The sequence below is a fragment of the Orcinus orca genome, chromosome 2 (genome assembly GCF_937001465.1).
Source record: "Orcinus orca chromosome 2, mOrcOrc1.1, whole genome shotgun sequence".
In the NCBI taxonomy this organism is placed as follows: Eukaryota; Metazoa; Chordata; class Mammalia; order Artiodactyla; family Delphinidae; genus Orcinus; species Orcinus orca.
This window is the reverse complement of record NC_064560.1, coordinates 99,338,315-99,354,600: the sequence shown is the minus strand read 5'-3', so window position 1 is coordinate 99,354,600 and position 16,286 is coordinate 99,338,315. Positions and strand designations below refer to the sequence as shown.

At 45.3% G+C, this 16,286-nt stretch overlaps 1 protein-coding gene across 3 annotated transcripts in view; it reads right to left on the bottom strand.

Moving 5' to 3' along the window:
• MYO1E (myosin IE) overlaps positions 1 to 16,286 on the bottom strand; it is a 204,905-nt gene that overhangs the window by 24,663 nt on the left and 163,956 nt on the right. For all 3 annotated transcript variants that reach the window (XM_004274688.2, XM_033437039.1, XM_033437038.1), the window contains exons 19-23: positions 13,094 to 13,238; positions 8,766 to 8,880; positions 8,387 to 8,556; positions 6,636 to 6,781; positions 145 to 291 (exon numbers count right to left, since the gene is read on the bottom strand). In XM_004274688.2, coding sequence (XP_004274736.1) covers positions 145 to 291; positions 6,636 to 6,781; positions 8,387 to 8,556; positions 8,766 to 8,880; positions 13,094 to 13,238 — 723 coding nt within the window. The remainder of the gene's footprint in view (positions 1 to 144; positions 292 to 6,635; positions 6,782 to 8,386; positions 8,557 to 8,765; positions 8,881 to 13,093; positions 13,239 to 16,286) is intronic.

Below are 16,286 nucleotides of genomic sequence, written 5' to 3'. Positions count from 1 at the left end.
TAAGCGTCCACAGGGGAAGCCAAGACACCCAGTGCTCCTCAGAGGCACCCAAGCCAGTCAGACCCCATCCCCCCACCCCGTAGGCCTCCCCTCCTCTCAGCCTGGACCTCAACAGTGAGATCAAGGCCCCAGATCCCAACTTACGTGTTGCTAAATTTCAGAGGTAGTTGCTTCTGGGTTTTTTCCTCATAACGCTTTGCTAAGAGGCTCAAGAACTCAGTTTTAAAGACGGATTCAAGCAAACTGTCATATTCTTGCTCATGAAGAATAAAAAGGTCATCCTGCATAGTACTGCAAAGAGATTGGAAAGACTTAATGCAAGTTGTAGTTTTGTTTATTCCATGAATTTTTCCACTCCTTTTTTTTTTTTTTTTTTTTGCGGTACGCGGGCCTCTCACTGTTGTGGCCTCTCCTGTGCGGAGCACAGGCTCCGGACGCGCAGGCTCAGCAGCCATGGCTCATGGGCCCAGCCGCTCCGCGGCATGTGGGATCCTCCCGGACCGGGGCACAAACCCGTGTCCCCTGCATCAGCAGGTGGACTCTCAACCACTGCGCCACCAGGGAAGCCCCTCCACTCCTTTTTTAATCCTGTAAAATAGCACTAAATTTCTACTGTCTTTCTCTCTGTAATAACTGAAAATCTTTAAAACAGAATGATGTACAAAAATAAAGTCACTAAAATCTGCTTTTAAAAGAAGTTTATAGCACACCAAAAGCATAAGTGAAATATTCTCTCACATGATTTTTAAAATCAGGAATTTAAGGACAATTTGTCTGTATATATATAAAAAAAAGTTTGTTTTCAAACATCCCTACATCACAACCATGCTACCTGCACTAGGATTTGTCGTGATGAAGACCCTGACAACCAGTGGTTTAATCTCTGTCACTCAAGAGCATGTGTAAAAGCAATTCAGGGCCAACATGACAGTCCTACAGTGCCTGGGAGCCAGGCGTCTACTCCTCCTCTTTACAGGTACGACCAGGAAGCTGTACAAGTCATTTCTGCTCACACCCCATTGGCCAGCACTGTGTCACTTGGTTACACCTAGGTGACGGGAGCCTGGGAAATGTAGTCTCTGGGTGGGCTGCCAGCTATTCACATGGAAAGGAGAGAATGGGTATTACAGGACAGCTCACAATCTCCACTATACCTCCTTGTTCACAAACTTTTCCAAACTTGGAATTGGAATCTTTTCTTAAAAGTGTGAGAATAATATATCTCAGAAGGTGTGGCCGCAAAGCTCCTATCATCTGCCTGTTTCTAGGCAGATGAAAAGTCTGGAATTGTCTTAATCACTTCAGTGACAGCAATTCAAAACTCCAAAAGGCACTTCTGTAAAAGTTGCTCACAACAGCTCTGCCAAGTCATTTGGAATTAAAGAAATAAAGCCCCAGCATCTAAGAAGGTCTAGACCTTCTAAGCATCTAAGAAGGTTTAGACCATCTAAAGCAGAGGTCTAAGAAGACCTCTGCTTTAGGAAGGAGGGTGTACAATGGGGAAGAGGCAGAAAAGAAGCACCACTTTTTGGTGTGTGCGGTGGAGTGAAACTCCCATTTCAGCTGCCTGACTCATGTCTGGGCATGTCTGTTTGCCTGGCTGTACTTTAGGCGGTAGAGATTATTCAACAGGGTTATTAAATGAGTCCAACACAGGAAACCTTGAGTAGTTTAATGTGCTCAGATGTATTAGAAGTTTCATGATCATAAAGAAATAAAGCAAGCAGGGCAAAACATCAAGGTCAATTATCAGCATGAGTCTGGAAATGAGAAGAGGCTGTTTGGATACTTTGACTTCAACCGTCAGATTCAAAAACCCCTCCCTTTGGTGACCCGAGTCAGAGAGTTACGAAATCATCTTTACCCAGGCCAGAGTTTCAACTCATTCCCCTCTCCTCAGCCCAGGTTCCCAGATCTGAAAACAAAGCTTTTACATTTTTTTTTTCCTAAAAACTCAGACTTATGTTTGGACTTCACCCCCGTCTTATTCATATGCTCAACCTGCAATTCCTTACAGACGACTGGCATAGCAGGCCTTGTTGAAAGATGCTTTCCTAGTCCCTGGTTTGGCTGACTACTGGTTCGTTCTCCTCTCGCCTTTGTGGCTCACTGTTGTACTGCTGACAACAAGAGAAAATCTTATTTCACTCCCTTAACCAAGATCTTCTTCACAAAAATATTAGTTACAAAACGCTGGGTAAACTCTTTTTTTTTTTTAAAGCTGAAAAGGCAGTTTCAGGTAGGACAGCCCCTGCCTTTATTTCAGCCTTTTAAAAAAATGTTTCCTGCTTATGAAATAGATGCTCCTTTTAGTAAACTGAAAACTACAAAGGTTAAAAATAAAAAGAAGAAAATAAACCTTATCCGGAATTCTACCATCCAGAGACACCAGTGGCACCAGCTGGGGATCCTACATTAATCTCTCTGAGGAAGGGCAGATACACGTGGTGTCAGGCCTCCTGGGAGAAGCTTCACCCAACCCCAGGGGAAAGGCTCACTGCCATCTTTTGTGTCCCAGGAGTATCCCGGGTAACAGTCTCTCAACACTTGTAAGCTGTGTGCCCCGTGTTTACTCAGGGCCCTGCTCCTCCTTCCAGGACGGGATGGAGCTCCTTGAGGCAGGGACTGTGTCTCGTTCACCTTCAGATCCAGAGCTGAACACAAGGTAGATGATCAGTCCAAAAACAGAGAAATTCCAGGTTTCCAAAAGCTCAAAAGCCACAGCAAGGCAAGATTTCAGGAATGCGTCAGGTCAGCTGAACAAGAAGTGAAGCAGCCTGTTCTTCTTGCCAGAGGTTTAGGGCAATCAGGCAATGAAACAGTCTAGGCAAGGATGTCGTGCCCAGGGCAGCTGGAGCCTCTGTCTAAAGCCGCCTCTTCCAGGCTGACTTCCCCAGTATGTGCAAGTCCTGGAAAACCTACCGAACCAGACAGGCAGCCCCACAGCTTTCGGTCTTAGGTCTCTGGGGGTCAGCTGTCAGGACGAGGCGGATTAGAGGCTTCAGAGAGAACCCCACCTAGGAGATTTTATAATTCCAATCTCATCACGTACAACAGGAAGGCAAAGAACATGGGCTATTGAAGTTTGTGGCCACCCTGCCAGCAAATTGAGTTTTTCAAGTAAGAGCAAGGCCAGGTCAGTATACGGTTCTTGGATAAGAAGCAGCTCTTGAAGGATCCTTCAAAAATGCACTCTGGGCCTTTTGTCAGCAGAATCCCCAAAGCCTTGGAAATCCGATGTCTCACCTGCATATCAGTGGGTCACCTCCTGATCGTCTCACCACGTCTTCAACCGAGGCAGAAATGCAGGTGTCAGTGTTTTGGTCTAACTTTTGTTTAGATAAGGATTTTCCTGGCCCTTTGAGTAACTGGAGTCTTGGTAGCTCTCTGAGCCATTGGGTCTAATCTATTTTTTTTCTTGTAAGTTAAAAAAACATTTTTCTTAAAATTTCAATTATAATTCAACTAGATATATCACCATTTATAAAAAGGTAAAGACTTCTTGGGCTTTCCTGGTGGCACACTGGTTGGGAGTCCGCCTGCCAATGCAGGGGACGAGGGTGCAAGCCCTGGTCCAGGAAGATCCCACATGCCGCGGAGCAACCAAACCCGTGCGCCACAACTACTGAGCCCGTGCGCCTAGAGCCTACGCTCCGCAACGAGAAGCCACTGCAATGAAAAGCCCACGTACCGCAACAAAGAGTAGCCCCTGCTCTCCTCAACTACAGAAAGTCTGCATGCAGCAATGAAGGCCCAATGCAGCCAAAAAAAAAATGTATAGAACACCAAAAAATCAAAAAGGTAAAGACTTCTAAAACTATGATGTCTATTGAAGGATTAGGAAAAACTTTTTATTATGAAAAATTTCAAATATCTAAAAAAGCAGAATGAACTTCCACATGTCAGGAGGTTTCAACAATGATCAAGCCACAGACCATCAAATCTATCCACAGTCTCGTTCCCCCCACTTCCACACACCAGCTAGGTTACTGTAGAGCAGAGTATAAATGTTATTTTATCCTTAAATATTTCAGTCTGTATCTCTAAAAGATAAAGCTTCCTTAAATAAAAATAACCACAATACCATTATCACACATAAAGAAATGAACAATAAATCCTTCATATCAAATAGTTAGTTATGTTCACAGTTCCCCAAATTGTCCCGTAAGTTTTTTTGTATGGTTGGTTTGTTTGAATAGGGAGCTGTGAGCCAATTTGGCTTTCCCAGTAGTTGTAAGAGTTAGGGACGGGCTGAAAGATGAAGCTTGTAGGACACTTTGATAGTCTGAACTAGAAGAATCCATTAGGTGGTCATTCCAGCCAACAGTCAAGAAGTAAGCCTCCTAAAGTGTTCAAAACACGTTACAACTTTCTTCCCGAAGAGCTAGACAACTGTTAAAATTTTTCTCTATGCCAATACTGAAATACATTGAGAACACACACACACACACACACACACACACACACACACACGTTCTCCTGGTACCACAACCCATTTCTACTCTGGATTCCATTTCACTACTCAACCCATTTCACACTCCACAAGCCCATGTGGTTGCATTCCTAACTTGGTTTAGATGACTAGCCTAACCCAACGGCTGAAGGAAATGGGGGAACGGTATTAATCTTCGCAAGCTGGGGCTTAGTAACTATAACATGCAGATATAACAAGTTTAAATGACACAGGCTCTTTTTTTCCCCTAGATCCAGAACAAATTTCAGGCTAAGTACCTCATTTTATTACATCCTCTAACAAGGAAAGGCCACAAGGAAGCAAATGTCCAGGATACTAAAGAGAAATGCAGAAATACTAAAGAAATAATAGTATTTCTCTTTAGAAATACTAAAGAAGCAGAAAAAGAATCTGATTTTACTATGAGACACTGTATCCCCAGAGGCTAAGAGAGGAGGGAAAAAAAAAAAAGACAGAAGGAACAAACTTGAGTGTGAATATCCCAAACCTTGATAAGCCTCAAAGACTTGATCAGTAAGATATTAAGTGTCAAAGTGCTTGATACCAATGTAGGCCTATGATGATCAAGCACTCCTTGATGGTATGAAGGCTGCAGACAGACATGGGCAATAATAATAGAAAGAACAACGATCATTCTCAGAGTAATCAGCACATGTGCCCCAAAGCTGTGACTCCTGGGCTTATAGCCACGGCTACGGCCAAGTGTGCACAGCACGTTTCAGCTCACCCAGCTTAGCCCAGGTATACCTGGTCCCCATGCAAGAAAAAAAGAGAAGCTTCCAGTTGGGTTCCTTGGACCAGCAAAGACAGCCTCAGGGCCCAGGTAGCCAGGAGACTGTGGCCAGCAGGTCGTGGCCCATGAGCTGAATCCTCAGAAAGACCCTCACCTGAGGGACACAGACAAGATTCTCAGAAAAACCCGACAGTGCCTAGGGCGTTTCCGTGAAATCCATGGCACTGAGACCCACCTGAGGTGGGGCTGCAAAAGGCTGCTGATGGACTCACCTGCTTAGTTCTACCACATCCTGAACTGAAGGGTTTTAAACTCTTAACCTCACTGCACTGCCTGGCCCTTTATCAGGAAAATTGGGAACAGATAGAATCAGAAACCACAGTGACACAGGCCAGAATGGACACAACTTAAAATCTGCTTTGGATTATCACACTGGAGCCAGGATTTCTAGCCTGGTAAATCAGATGCCCGAGCACACAAAACCCCTGCTTTTTCCTAAGAGCAGCAGTTCTGTCTTCTGTGTGGAATAAGAGTTCCAAATTCCAGGAAGACATGTTCGCAAGTAACCAGAACACCTCTGCTTTGAATGCAATGGCAGCCCGGGGCTTGCCCTGAGAGAGGCAGTGGTATCCTCAGGAGGGCCAGGGACGTGAATCAAGGAGGAAGCTACTGGGCTCAAAGGGGCCTTTCTTCCTCTTTTCTTAGCCTTCTGTGGACGCAGAGGATTTCCTCTCATCAGAGGGAACTTAGTCTGGGAGTTAGCAGGGGACTTAGGGACGTCTCAGCATGCATAGAAGCCCCTCTGCCAAAAGAAAGCCACAGTGCTGACAGGAAGAGCAAGGGCCCCTACCTGTGAACCTGGAGTTAAAGGGAGCATTTGGCAATGACTCCAGGGCTACAGATTATGGAGACCAATTTGTACCCCCCACCCCGGGTATTAATAGGCATAAAGGGCTCCAAGGAGTCCAAAGAAACTTCCCACCTAGGACAGTCAGAGGTCACAGCAAACTAAAACGCAGTACTGATGACCTAATGTCCACCTGTGCTTGGGCCTCTCCTGGTGAAACGGGAGAGGGGCAAGGTGGGCTTGGGGGCAGGGCTCGGAACACTGGCCCTACTTCGATAACAGCAATCGTGCTGGTTGTTTCCCATACTGCATTTATTTCTCAAATTTTATGGGAACAAAGGATCTGGGTATCCCTTGATCAGAGGAGCAGATCAGAAGGCAAATTTTCTCGTCATCTTGGGACTCCCTGAGAGCCATGAAGATGAGCTCTTCTTTGGGAAGAAGAGGAAACTGGGTTCGCTTCATCATGATTTTTACAACTGGGGAGCCTGACTGGGCCTTTCTCTAGGCTGTGTTTGGAACAGCGGTTGGTGACGTTGAGGAGAGACAGGGCTCCCCTGCCCCCAGCGCTGGCCACTCACCTGAGGGACACAGACAAGATCCTCTCCATCTCGATTCTCCGCTTCAGCACCTCCTTCACAAGGCCTTTGTCTGGACCCTGCTTGACCTTTTCTCGTCCAATTAAGTACAAGCATTTCGGAGTAAGAAGCAAGTCTCGCTTTACGCTCTGTAAGGAGAGGTGTTTGAAAAAGTGTCAGAGTGACAATAGTCCACACAAAGGGCATTTGTGACCAGGTGAAGGGACGCTGCTTTAGGTAGTGAACTTTCACTACCATCGGATGGCCATTCCATTTATCATCTAAGTCCCTCAAGAGCAAGAGGGGACACTGTTCATGATTCTTAGGTTGACATATGTAAAACTGCTGATACCTGACTCTCTTTGACTTACAAAAATGGCAGACCATCAGGTAACACCTAAGGTATCAGGGCTAACAAACACATAGGACCACCCTACCAATGATCTGCTACAGAATGTTTCTCTCTCAGGGATCCGTGCATATATAAATTATGTGAGCCCATGGAATTTTTACTTTTTAAAATTGGTAAATTTTCATTTCAATGACAATCCTTAAAAATCTAATATAAACATACTGTATTATACTCAAACACTACTTAGAGACGTAAGCACTCATGTTTGCATTCACCTCTGCCACCAGAGCAGCTGGTGCCATACTCGGGTTGTAAGGAATGATTGGGTTTTGGCAAAACAACATCATCCTTCTTGTGAAATTAATATTGTTATATATTTTTTTTCCTGACCAAAAAAACAAACAAGAACCAACACACATAACAAGCTCTTAATGGGCCCATAAGCTATTGTGGCTTCATATTTCACTATTAGGGTCAAGATTTTATCAGGCAAAAGAAAATGTCTATGGAAAGAGGTAAAAAAAAAAAAAAAAAAATCAGCTGGCCCCCAGTGGCTCTGTGAAAGCCCTGCATAGTCATTTGCTCAGGGAAAATGGGTAAGAACGCTTCCCTTTATATTCTGAATCTTTGGATCCAATGAGTCTACTCCTATCAATTTATGCTAAAAGCATCAGAAGACAAATGCACAAAGACATGTGAAAGGATGCTCACTGTATCCTTTTATTTACCATGGTTTAAAAAAAAAAAGCCCACTGAGAACAGATTAATGAGAAACTGGTTAAAAATATAGTGAAGTGGGCTTCCCTGGCGGCGCAGTGGTTGAGAGTCCGCCTGCCGACGCAGGGGACATGGGTTCGTGCCCCGGTCCGGGAAGATCCCACATGCCGCAGAGCGGCTGGGCCCGTGAGCCACGGCCGCTGAGCCTGCGCGTCTGGAGCCTGTGCTCCGCAACGGGAGAGGCCACAACAGTGAGAGGCCCGCGTACCGCAAAAAAACAACAACAACAACAAAAAATAGTGAAGCAACTGTTGAATGGGATACTATGCAGCTTAACAAAATAATTTATATTGACACATCTATTAATATGGAAAGTTCTCCGTGGCATATTTTAAGAGCAAAACAACCTAGGACATAAACCAGCATGTAAGGTAGATCTCATTTTTGTAAAACTAAATAAACAAATGTATGCCTGCAAAAAAAGTTCTAACGGATACACACAAAATGTTAACAGTGATTGTTTCTGGGTACAGGTGGCTACTCTTCTTTTGGCTTATCTGCATTTTCTAAATTTGTCTACGACGAGCACGTTCTGTTTTGGTAATCAGAAAAGCAAAATTACGAGTTATTTTTAAAACTAAGGAATCTGTTTGGTGACTCTCAGAGGTGGGCAGTCAGCGTGTACCTTGAACCTCCTGTCATACTTGGTCACCGTGTCTGCAAAATCAATCTTCTCTCTCTTGCCCACAAACTGCTGGAGTTCCGGGTGCTCTTCCATCCCTATGTAATCCCCGATGAAGTTCCTGTTAATACTGTTTCTCCTCCTCTCCTTCTTGTTCAACAGGAGGTCAGAGGCTGCAATTCCCAAAAGGGCAGAGAAGAGGGAAGGATCAGTCCCCGAGAAGGAGGAAAATGCTCAGTGTGGAAAGACACAGAGAAACTCGAAATGAATGCAAGGTTTTAACACACGACATTACATGCAAAGTAAAATGAACTTGTAATTCGTCTAAGTTCAAAAGTATTCTTAGATTTGGTAAATTCATGAAACAAAATGACTACAGTACCCTCTTCTCTCATTTGGACATATTTCTTCCGGGCCACAAATTTCCTCCATGATTTCTGTATCACTCGAGCATACCCATCGTACTTTCGCTCTCTCATTTCTTCTAGAAGAAAGAGCTGTGAATATAGAGAAGACCGATGTGAGCCAATTCACAGGACCTGAACATCACTTTTTTGGGTATTTCAGGGACACTCCGTTTAGCCGAGGACATAATGGGGAGCAACTTCTCAGACTCATAAACAAAGGTGAAAAAATGTGTTTACGATCACTATAGCTTTTATATATATTATATATTATATATATATAGCTTTTAATATAATATATATTATAATACTATAATATATTCTCTTAACAAAAAACATAGTGGAAAATAGCTAGATCTGAGTGTATTCACTTGGACCTTAATGACGGTGTCTGCCCTGCCTCGTTCATAACCTCTGTGAGAATCAAATGAGTGATTCGGCACTTGTCTACTTATTTCCCACCTCGATCCAAAGAGGATATTAAGTGGCTTGATCAAATGAGCTCGTGGAGGCAGTTGTCTAGTGCTACCTATAGCCTCTTACTAGAATTTTCCAGCTTTTGCAAGAGCAGAGGCTGTGCTGCAGTGGAAAGAGGGCTGCCCTCCTCTTGGGTCCACGGAAGTATAGACTTCCTGCCTCATAGAAATCTCCAAGGAGTCACTGGGGCAGGGATAATAACTAGTGACTGGAGCTGGACTTAAGATGTGTTAGCTAGGACTTAGATTCACCGAGAGGGGCTGGAGACTGTTTCAATGAAGGGCTCATATCAGACACTGGCAGGTGTTGAGACTCAGGCCACCTTAACGATGAATACTGATTTCTGCACCCCCCTCAACAAAGCTCTGGAATAATGAAGATGACAGCAAGCAGCTGTAATGAACCGAGTGCCCACTACAGGTCAGGAATCATTCTAGATGCTTTACACACATTCTTTCATTCAACCACTCAACAACTACATGAAACACATATTTGTGTTATCTCCATTTTACAGATGAGAACATTGGAACTAAGATTGGGTGGGGCTGGAAAGGGAACCAAGGTCTTTGGACGTACAAGTCTTTCTCTGTAAATCTGCATCTAATCAACTCGTAAAATGGTGGGAAACTCTCATTCACCTAGAAAGTGGTTTACATGACTCTCTAGGAACAAAAATAAAACGGACCAATAAAAACCCAAAGTAATGATGATGAATGTCATTGTTAAAATGTTCCAGAAATAAACAAGTGAACTTGGTTTGAAGGCAGCTGGGCTTGATTTGTTGTCTCTTGTTTGTCTGGGTCTGTACCCTGGAGCCACATCGATCTCCCCCTGACACTCAGCTTCTCCTTCTCACATCCCCAGCTGTGTCAAAACCACATCTCAAACTCCAAATACCAAGAGAGGGGCACTTCATTCCACAGCCATCAGTGCCATATACAATATGCACAAGGAACATAGTTCCAAAACAAAAGACTTTTAACAACTGGACAGAACGTTTAAAATCTGAGCCCCTCGGTCGGTCGCCTGGAAGATTATCTGTTGGTGTTTCTTATCTTGTGTGTTGGGTTGCTGGGTAAGTCTTGTTTTCTTCTTCTTTCCCAGAACTATTTTGGGAGTGTCATAGAAAATAAACTTGTGACTCAGAAAGGACGAAGACGCAACCAGTTCCCAGCTTCCTATAGACTAGTTCAAAGATTATCTGGTTTTTAGGTTCTTTCCGAAAGCCATACGGGTTAGAAATCAGGGAGGTTCAAGAAGAAAAAGAGAGAGAGGGAGAGACAGAGAGGAAAAAAAAAAAGCAAAAATCATGGACACATGTAACAAATAAACTAAACCAAACCAAACCCTCTGGTGCCCGATGTCTAATGTGGGTTCTTAAAAGCAAATGGGTTACTTTGTAAATTCAGCACATTTACTATAAAAATCAAGGCGAGATCACAGGGTAGATTTTTTTTTTTTGCGGTACGTGGGCCTCTCACTGTTGTGGCCTCCCCCATCGCGGAGCACAGGCTCCAGACGCGCAGGCTCAGTGGCCATGGCTCACGGGCCCAGCCGCTCCGCGGCATGTGGGATCTTCCCGGACCGGGGAACGAACCTGTGCCCCCTGCATCGGCAGGCGGACTCTCAACCACTGCGCCACCAGGGAAGCCCCACAGGGTAGATTTTTAAAAACTATTTTTCTTTTTTTGGCCTCACCATGCGGCAGGCAGGATCTCAGTTCCCCAACTAGGGATCGAACCCGTGCCCCCTGCAGTGGAAGTGTGGAGTCTTCACCATTGGACCGCCAGGGAAGTCCCTAAAAACCAATTTTTGTAAAAGTATTTGCAACGTCAGGGCTAGATGTGGATGGATGAGTGATGGCAGTGGGGAGAGAGTAGTGATGATGGGATTTGTGTGCGTGTGTAAAAAGATGGGGGAGAGGACAGGCAAGCGATGGTAAAAAGCAATTGGGAGGAAGACACGGAGAAGAAAAACCAAAAATAAATCTTGATTTCTGAAGTAAAATCTCAAAGCTCAACTGAATCAGAAAAAAAAGTGTGAAAAATATTGAGACTGTTTCTGTGAAAATTTAGCAAGTCAAAAAAGTAAAAGTGGGTATAAAACAACAGAAGAGTTCTCCATTGTACCAGTAAATCACTCCATCCTGTTTTAGAAAGAACAGGAACTGTTCTGTGGGTTGCTTAATGGTGTACGACACAACATTTTCATTTTATAATTGGAAATGAAATTACTGTGAAGCTACAAATAACTCAGAGTGGAAAATGCTACCACAAACTTTTCATAAATGGGTTCTATCGATGTGTGCCACTTATTTATTTAACACCCTTTCCGGTTCATAAAGCCATTCAGTTACAACCATTAGCATTTTTGATCTAGGGCTGATCCTGTGAGGCAGGCAGAACATCAATCAGCCATGGGGCCCTCTGTAAAGGAGAAAACTCGCTGCGAGACCAGAATTTGCCTAGAGTCAAGTGTTTCCATGATGACCAACGCTGCAAGTTCTCATGGTATTTCCCCTTGATATGGTGACTAATTTCGCCAAATTCACCAAAGACTCCTGAAATGGAGTCTTGTGATTATTACAGGAACCTCAAGAAATGGTGATGCCCAGCCTCGGTTAGTTCCAGCAGTTTATCCAACTTAAAAAGGAGTATCTGGGCTTCCCTGGTGGCGCAGCGGTTGAGAGTCCACCTGCCGATGCAGGGGACACGGGTTCGTGTCCCGGTCCGGGAGGATCCCACATGCCGCGGAGTGGCTGGGCCCATGAGCCATGGCCGCTGAGCCTGCGCGACCGGAGCCTGTGCTCCGTAACGGGAGAGGCCGCAGCAGTGAGAGGCCCGCGTACCGAAAAGCATCTTGATTAGTTGCTAATAAAACTCTTAAAAAAAAAAAAGGAGTATCTCTGGGACTTCCCTGGTGGTCCACTGGTGAGGACTCCATGCTTCCACCGCAGGGGGCACGGGTTTCACCCCTGGTCGGGGAACTAATAACCCGCATGCCACCCAATGCAGCCCCCCCCAAAAAAAGTGTCTTCATTCCACAGCCCCAGAGCTATGGGGCAGAAGAACTGAGGGGCTGGGTTGGGTTCCTGTTCAAACTGAGAACTTCCTGTGGACGGACATTCATCAGGCTCAGAGTGACCACACCCTCATCAGGAAGATTAACAAGTTCCACTAAATCAATCTGTGGAGGTCTGGTAAGTTTGCAAATTGTTAAACTTGTATGTTTGAATTCCTTACTGGTAAATATCCCTGTCCTTTAAGCCCAGAGATTTCTCCTTCTACCTATTGGTCCCCTGAAAGTCCTTTCCGGGCTTCCTCATGGTCTTCAAAATACAGTTCTGGGAATTGTCCCTCCCAGGCTCTTCCCCCTTTAAGGAGGAAGCCTGGGCCTGTGTGACACAACCTGCTTGGTGTCACCCAGGTGAGGACGTAGGTTCACCCAAGCCTCCTTTGTGGGCAAAGAAGTACCTATTAGCTTAGGCACTACTGGACACTAAAAATAACTACTGGGCTCTTCCTATGAGCCGCTTTCCTCATGAGGCTCTGACTGCACAGCAGCACACAAAACACTCCCTGACCTTAAGGCGATGACGTCTAGAGTGGGAGAGAGACTTTAAGTAAGAAAAGAAAACAGCTTTGTATCCATGCTGAGGGCTCTGGGGTGTGGAGAATGGCCTATGCTTAGACTGGGAGCAGTGGAAAGCCTTCTCTGAAGAGCCCACATTTAAGGCATGAACAGCAGGATGAGGAAAAGAAGCCAGCCACGCCACGGGGAGGGGGCCGACAGCGGCTGCGGGGAGAGGGGTGGCCCTGAGGAAACTCACAGACTCGGGGGCTTTGACGAACACTTTGCTCTTCCCGAGCTGGAACTGGTCACTGTCCATGTTGACGGACTGCAGCAAGTGGAGGACACCTTGTTTCTCGTCCCCTCTCCACGAAGGCCAGGTGGCTTTGGTCAGAATGGCGTACCTGTAAGGACGATGAGGGAGAGGAAGATCAGGCTCAGCCTGGACCACCCCCCAAAGGCACTCGGTGCTGCTAGGGTCCTGGCCATCCCCTCACCTCCCTTCCAGGGCTCAGGGATGGACCTCGACAACTGCAAAAATCCACCGGGTCCGGATTGCCCATTTCAGAGCTGCCTCCTAACTCCTTCCTTATCTGACCATTTCCACGCTAAGGCCCTGGAGAAAACCTGCTTTTCCTTTCTACCACTGTCTAAAAATAGCATTCCTGAAGGTCACCACTGACACTTTTCCAGCAAAATCAAACGGTCTTTTCTCGTTACCAATTTCCCCTGATTTCTCAGGAGTACTTAACCGTCAATGTGAAGAGTTTTACAAAGGTCCCCATAAGCAGCTGTTATGATTACGATGGATCAACTTTCATCTTTGGAGTTCTCCGCATCTTGAGTCAGGAGGCCCTGGTGACCAGGTCCTTGGCTATTCTCCAATCTTGTCTCCCTACCGTCCTCTGGCTCACCACGTTCCTGGGAGGATGGCCTCTTCTTCATGCACATTCAACACTTTCCCTCCTCAGAGCCTTCACCCATGCTGTTCCCTCTACCAGGTGTGCTGTTCTCCAAACTCCTCAGGTGGCCGGCTCCCACTCAGGGGGTGCTCCCCTTCAGTGACACTTCAAGAGAGGCCTTTGGGGTAGACCCAGGCGAAAACTGTCCCCCTGCTGTTCTCTCTCATCGAAAATAATATTTTTCCTTAAGAGCAGGTATCATAATTCATGATGACAGTCATGTTTGCACCTATTTGGTTCATTCATGCCACCCCCATGGGGACAAGAGCTCCGTAAATGGGTGCTCACCCTGCACATCTGGCACCTCACAGCATGCCAGGAACACGGCAGTAAGAACTAACATGAAGGGCTCCAACACTATAGGGTGCGTTCTGCATCAGGTGCTCTTCTTGGGGCGTTAGATCCTTGATCTCATTCTATTCCTACAGCAACCTCATCCAGTTGGTCTTTCCATTTTGCAAAGCAGGAAACACAGGCAACTAGAGGCCCATTCAAGGCTACTTAGCTAGTAGGTGTCACAGCTGGGATTTGAACCCCAAGCTGTTTCTTTCATGACAGCACTACATACAAGGCATGGATTGGTATACAGGGAAATATTCCCTTTAAAGATGATACAGTCTACTACCCATGTCTATGTTAGAAACATCATAATTATGTAAGAAGCTAATCTAATAGAGGAGACAGAAGCACATTACAAAATGTCAAATACAGAAGGTACCAAAGACTTGAGGTGGAAGGAAGGGAAAGAAGGATGGAAGGAGGGAGGGAGGAAGAAGGGGAAATCAGAGGAGAGTGTGGGTGAGAAATTGGAGGGCATGGCCTATGGGCAGGCACATCTAGAACACAGGCAATGAATGGGCCCCAGGCCTCTGAAGAAGCCAGCGTCCTCCTTCGTTCCCAGAAGCTACTAAGAGCTCCTAGACTGATTTATGGCATCCAAGGGAGAAGGGAGGCGTGACAAGAAGAGCGGCTCTGCCTTCAGGGTCCAGGGCTCCCTAAGAGGACAGAGTCAGTGCTCATCACACCCTTAGGTCTAGCTGGCTGGGACTAAGGTGATTCTAGGGACCCTCTCTGGTCCTCCGAAATATCCACGTCTTGCCTGATAATACAAATTTCCTGGAGAAGCAAATGCTCTGATTCACTAATTAGCGATAAAAAGCTTAAAAATGAAAATGCCTGGCTGAAGCCACACATTAGCAGGAATACATTTCACATGTGGCATAATGAAGTCAGTTATACAAATTGAGTCACATAAAAATGACTGATAGCAGGGTTGCCATTGGGGGGGATGTGGTGAAGAGGTAGGAATGTACTGGCAATATAAATGGATGAGGGAGAAAGTTCATGCAGGGTATGGGTGAGAAAGAAAAGACCAGACTCCCAAGGTGACAAGTTTCTAAGAGTACGAGTTTGCCTGGCTTGATCTAATCAAATCAAAATTATAAACCAAAAGTATTCTTATTGTGCAACCTCAAATAGGTAGCTCTTTGCAACTCACATTTTCCCCCCTATTAAAATAATGCCGTATCCCTCAGTTGTTTTTTTGGGTTTTTTTCTTTTTTTAATAGTAAGGAACTTGTTTTGAAGAGACTTTTTCTTCTTCCTTTTCCTGACAAGGCCGCTGAGAGTTTGGGTCTGGGTAAGACATGGGAATTGCCTGGCATTTCCAGAGCCCTTTGACAATGGACCACTTGTGGTGGTCCCCCTGGCTTTCAGGAAGCTTGATGGTATCCTCCTTACTTCCTTTTGTACTTCACTGGAGAGACCAGGGCATAATTCTAGTACAATGTTCTCCCACTATGTAAGTACACCCAGTTCACTCGTCTTTCTCCAGGATATACTGGTGGGAACGGGTTGCACGAGGCAATGGTGCACTGCCTAATAGGATGCCTGTGATAATTCTGGAGAGATGAGGATAATAGCTTATACTCCCTTCATCAAGTACTTTCAGTTTAAGACCAAAATTTCATCTCAAGACCTTTGCACTGGCTGTTCTCTCTGCCTAGAACTCCCTTTCCTGCCCCTAGCCTGGAAGGCTCCTTGTAAGCCTTCTTACAGATGACCAATACAATGGTTCCTTCTCAGACAAAACGCAGCCCAGCAGACCTCTAGCTGCCGGCACTTGGATTTAAGGATGTTTCTGACCCCCAAGGACACTAAAATCCTGGCAGCCAGCAGGACACTCGCTACACTCCATACCTGAGATAATAAAGGTATAAGATGTTTTAATTACTCACCGGGGATCACAGGATGAGACAGTGACTGGTAGATTCTGGACAAATCCTGTTACAACCCCAGACTCATACACCTTATGGAAAACAGCACTGTCTCTGGAAAAATATCCCTTGCCCATTGACAGATATATGGCCTTGTAGCCATTTTTGAGTGGGAGGCTAAACGTGTACTTTTTATCGAAAAACAAATTTTCCGTCCAAACTTCATTTTTATTATCCTCCCACAGTACTCTCAAATCAAAAGAAATAAGACAAC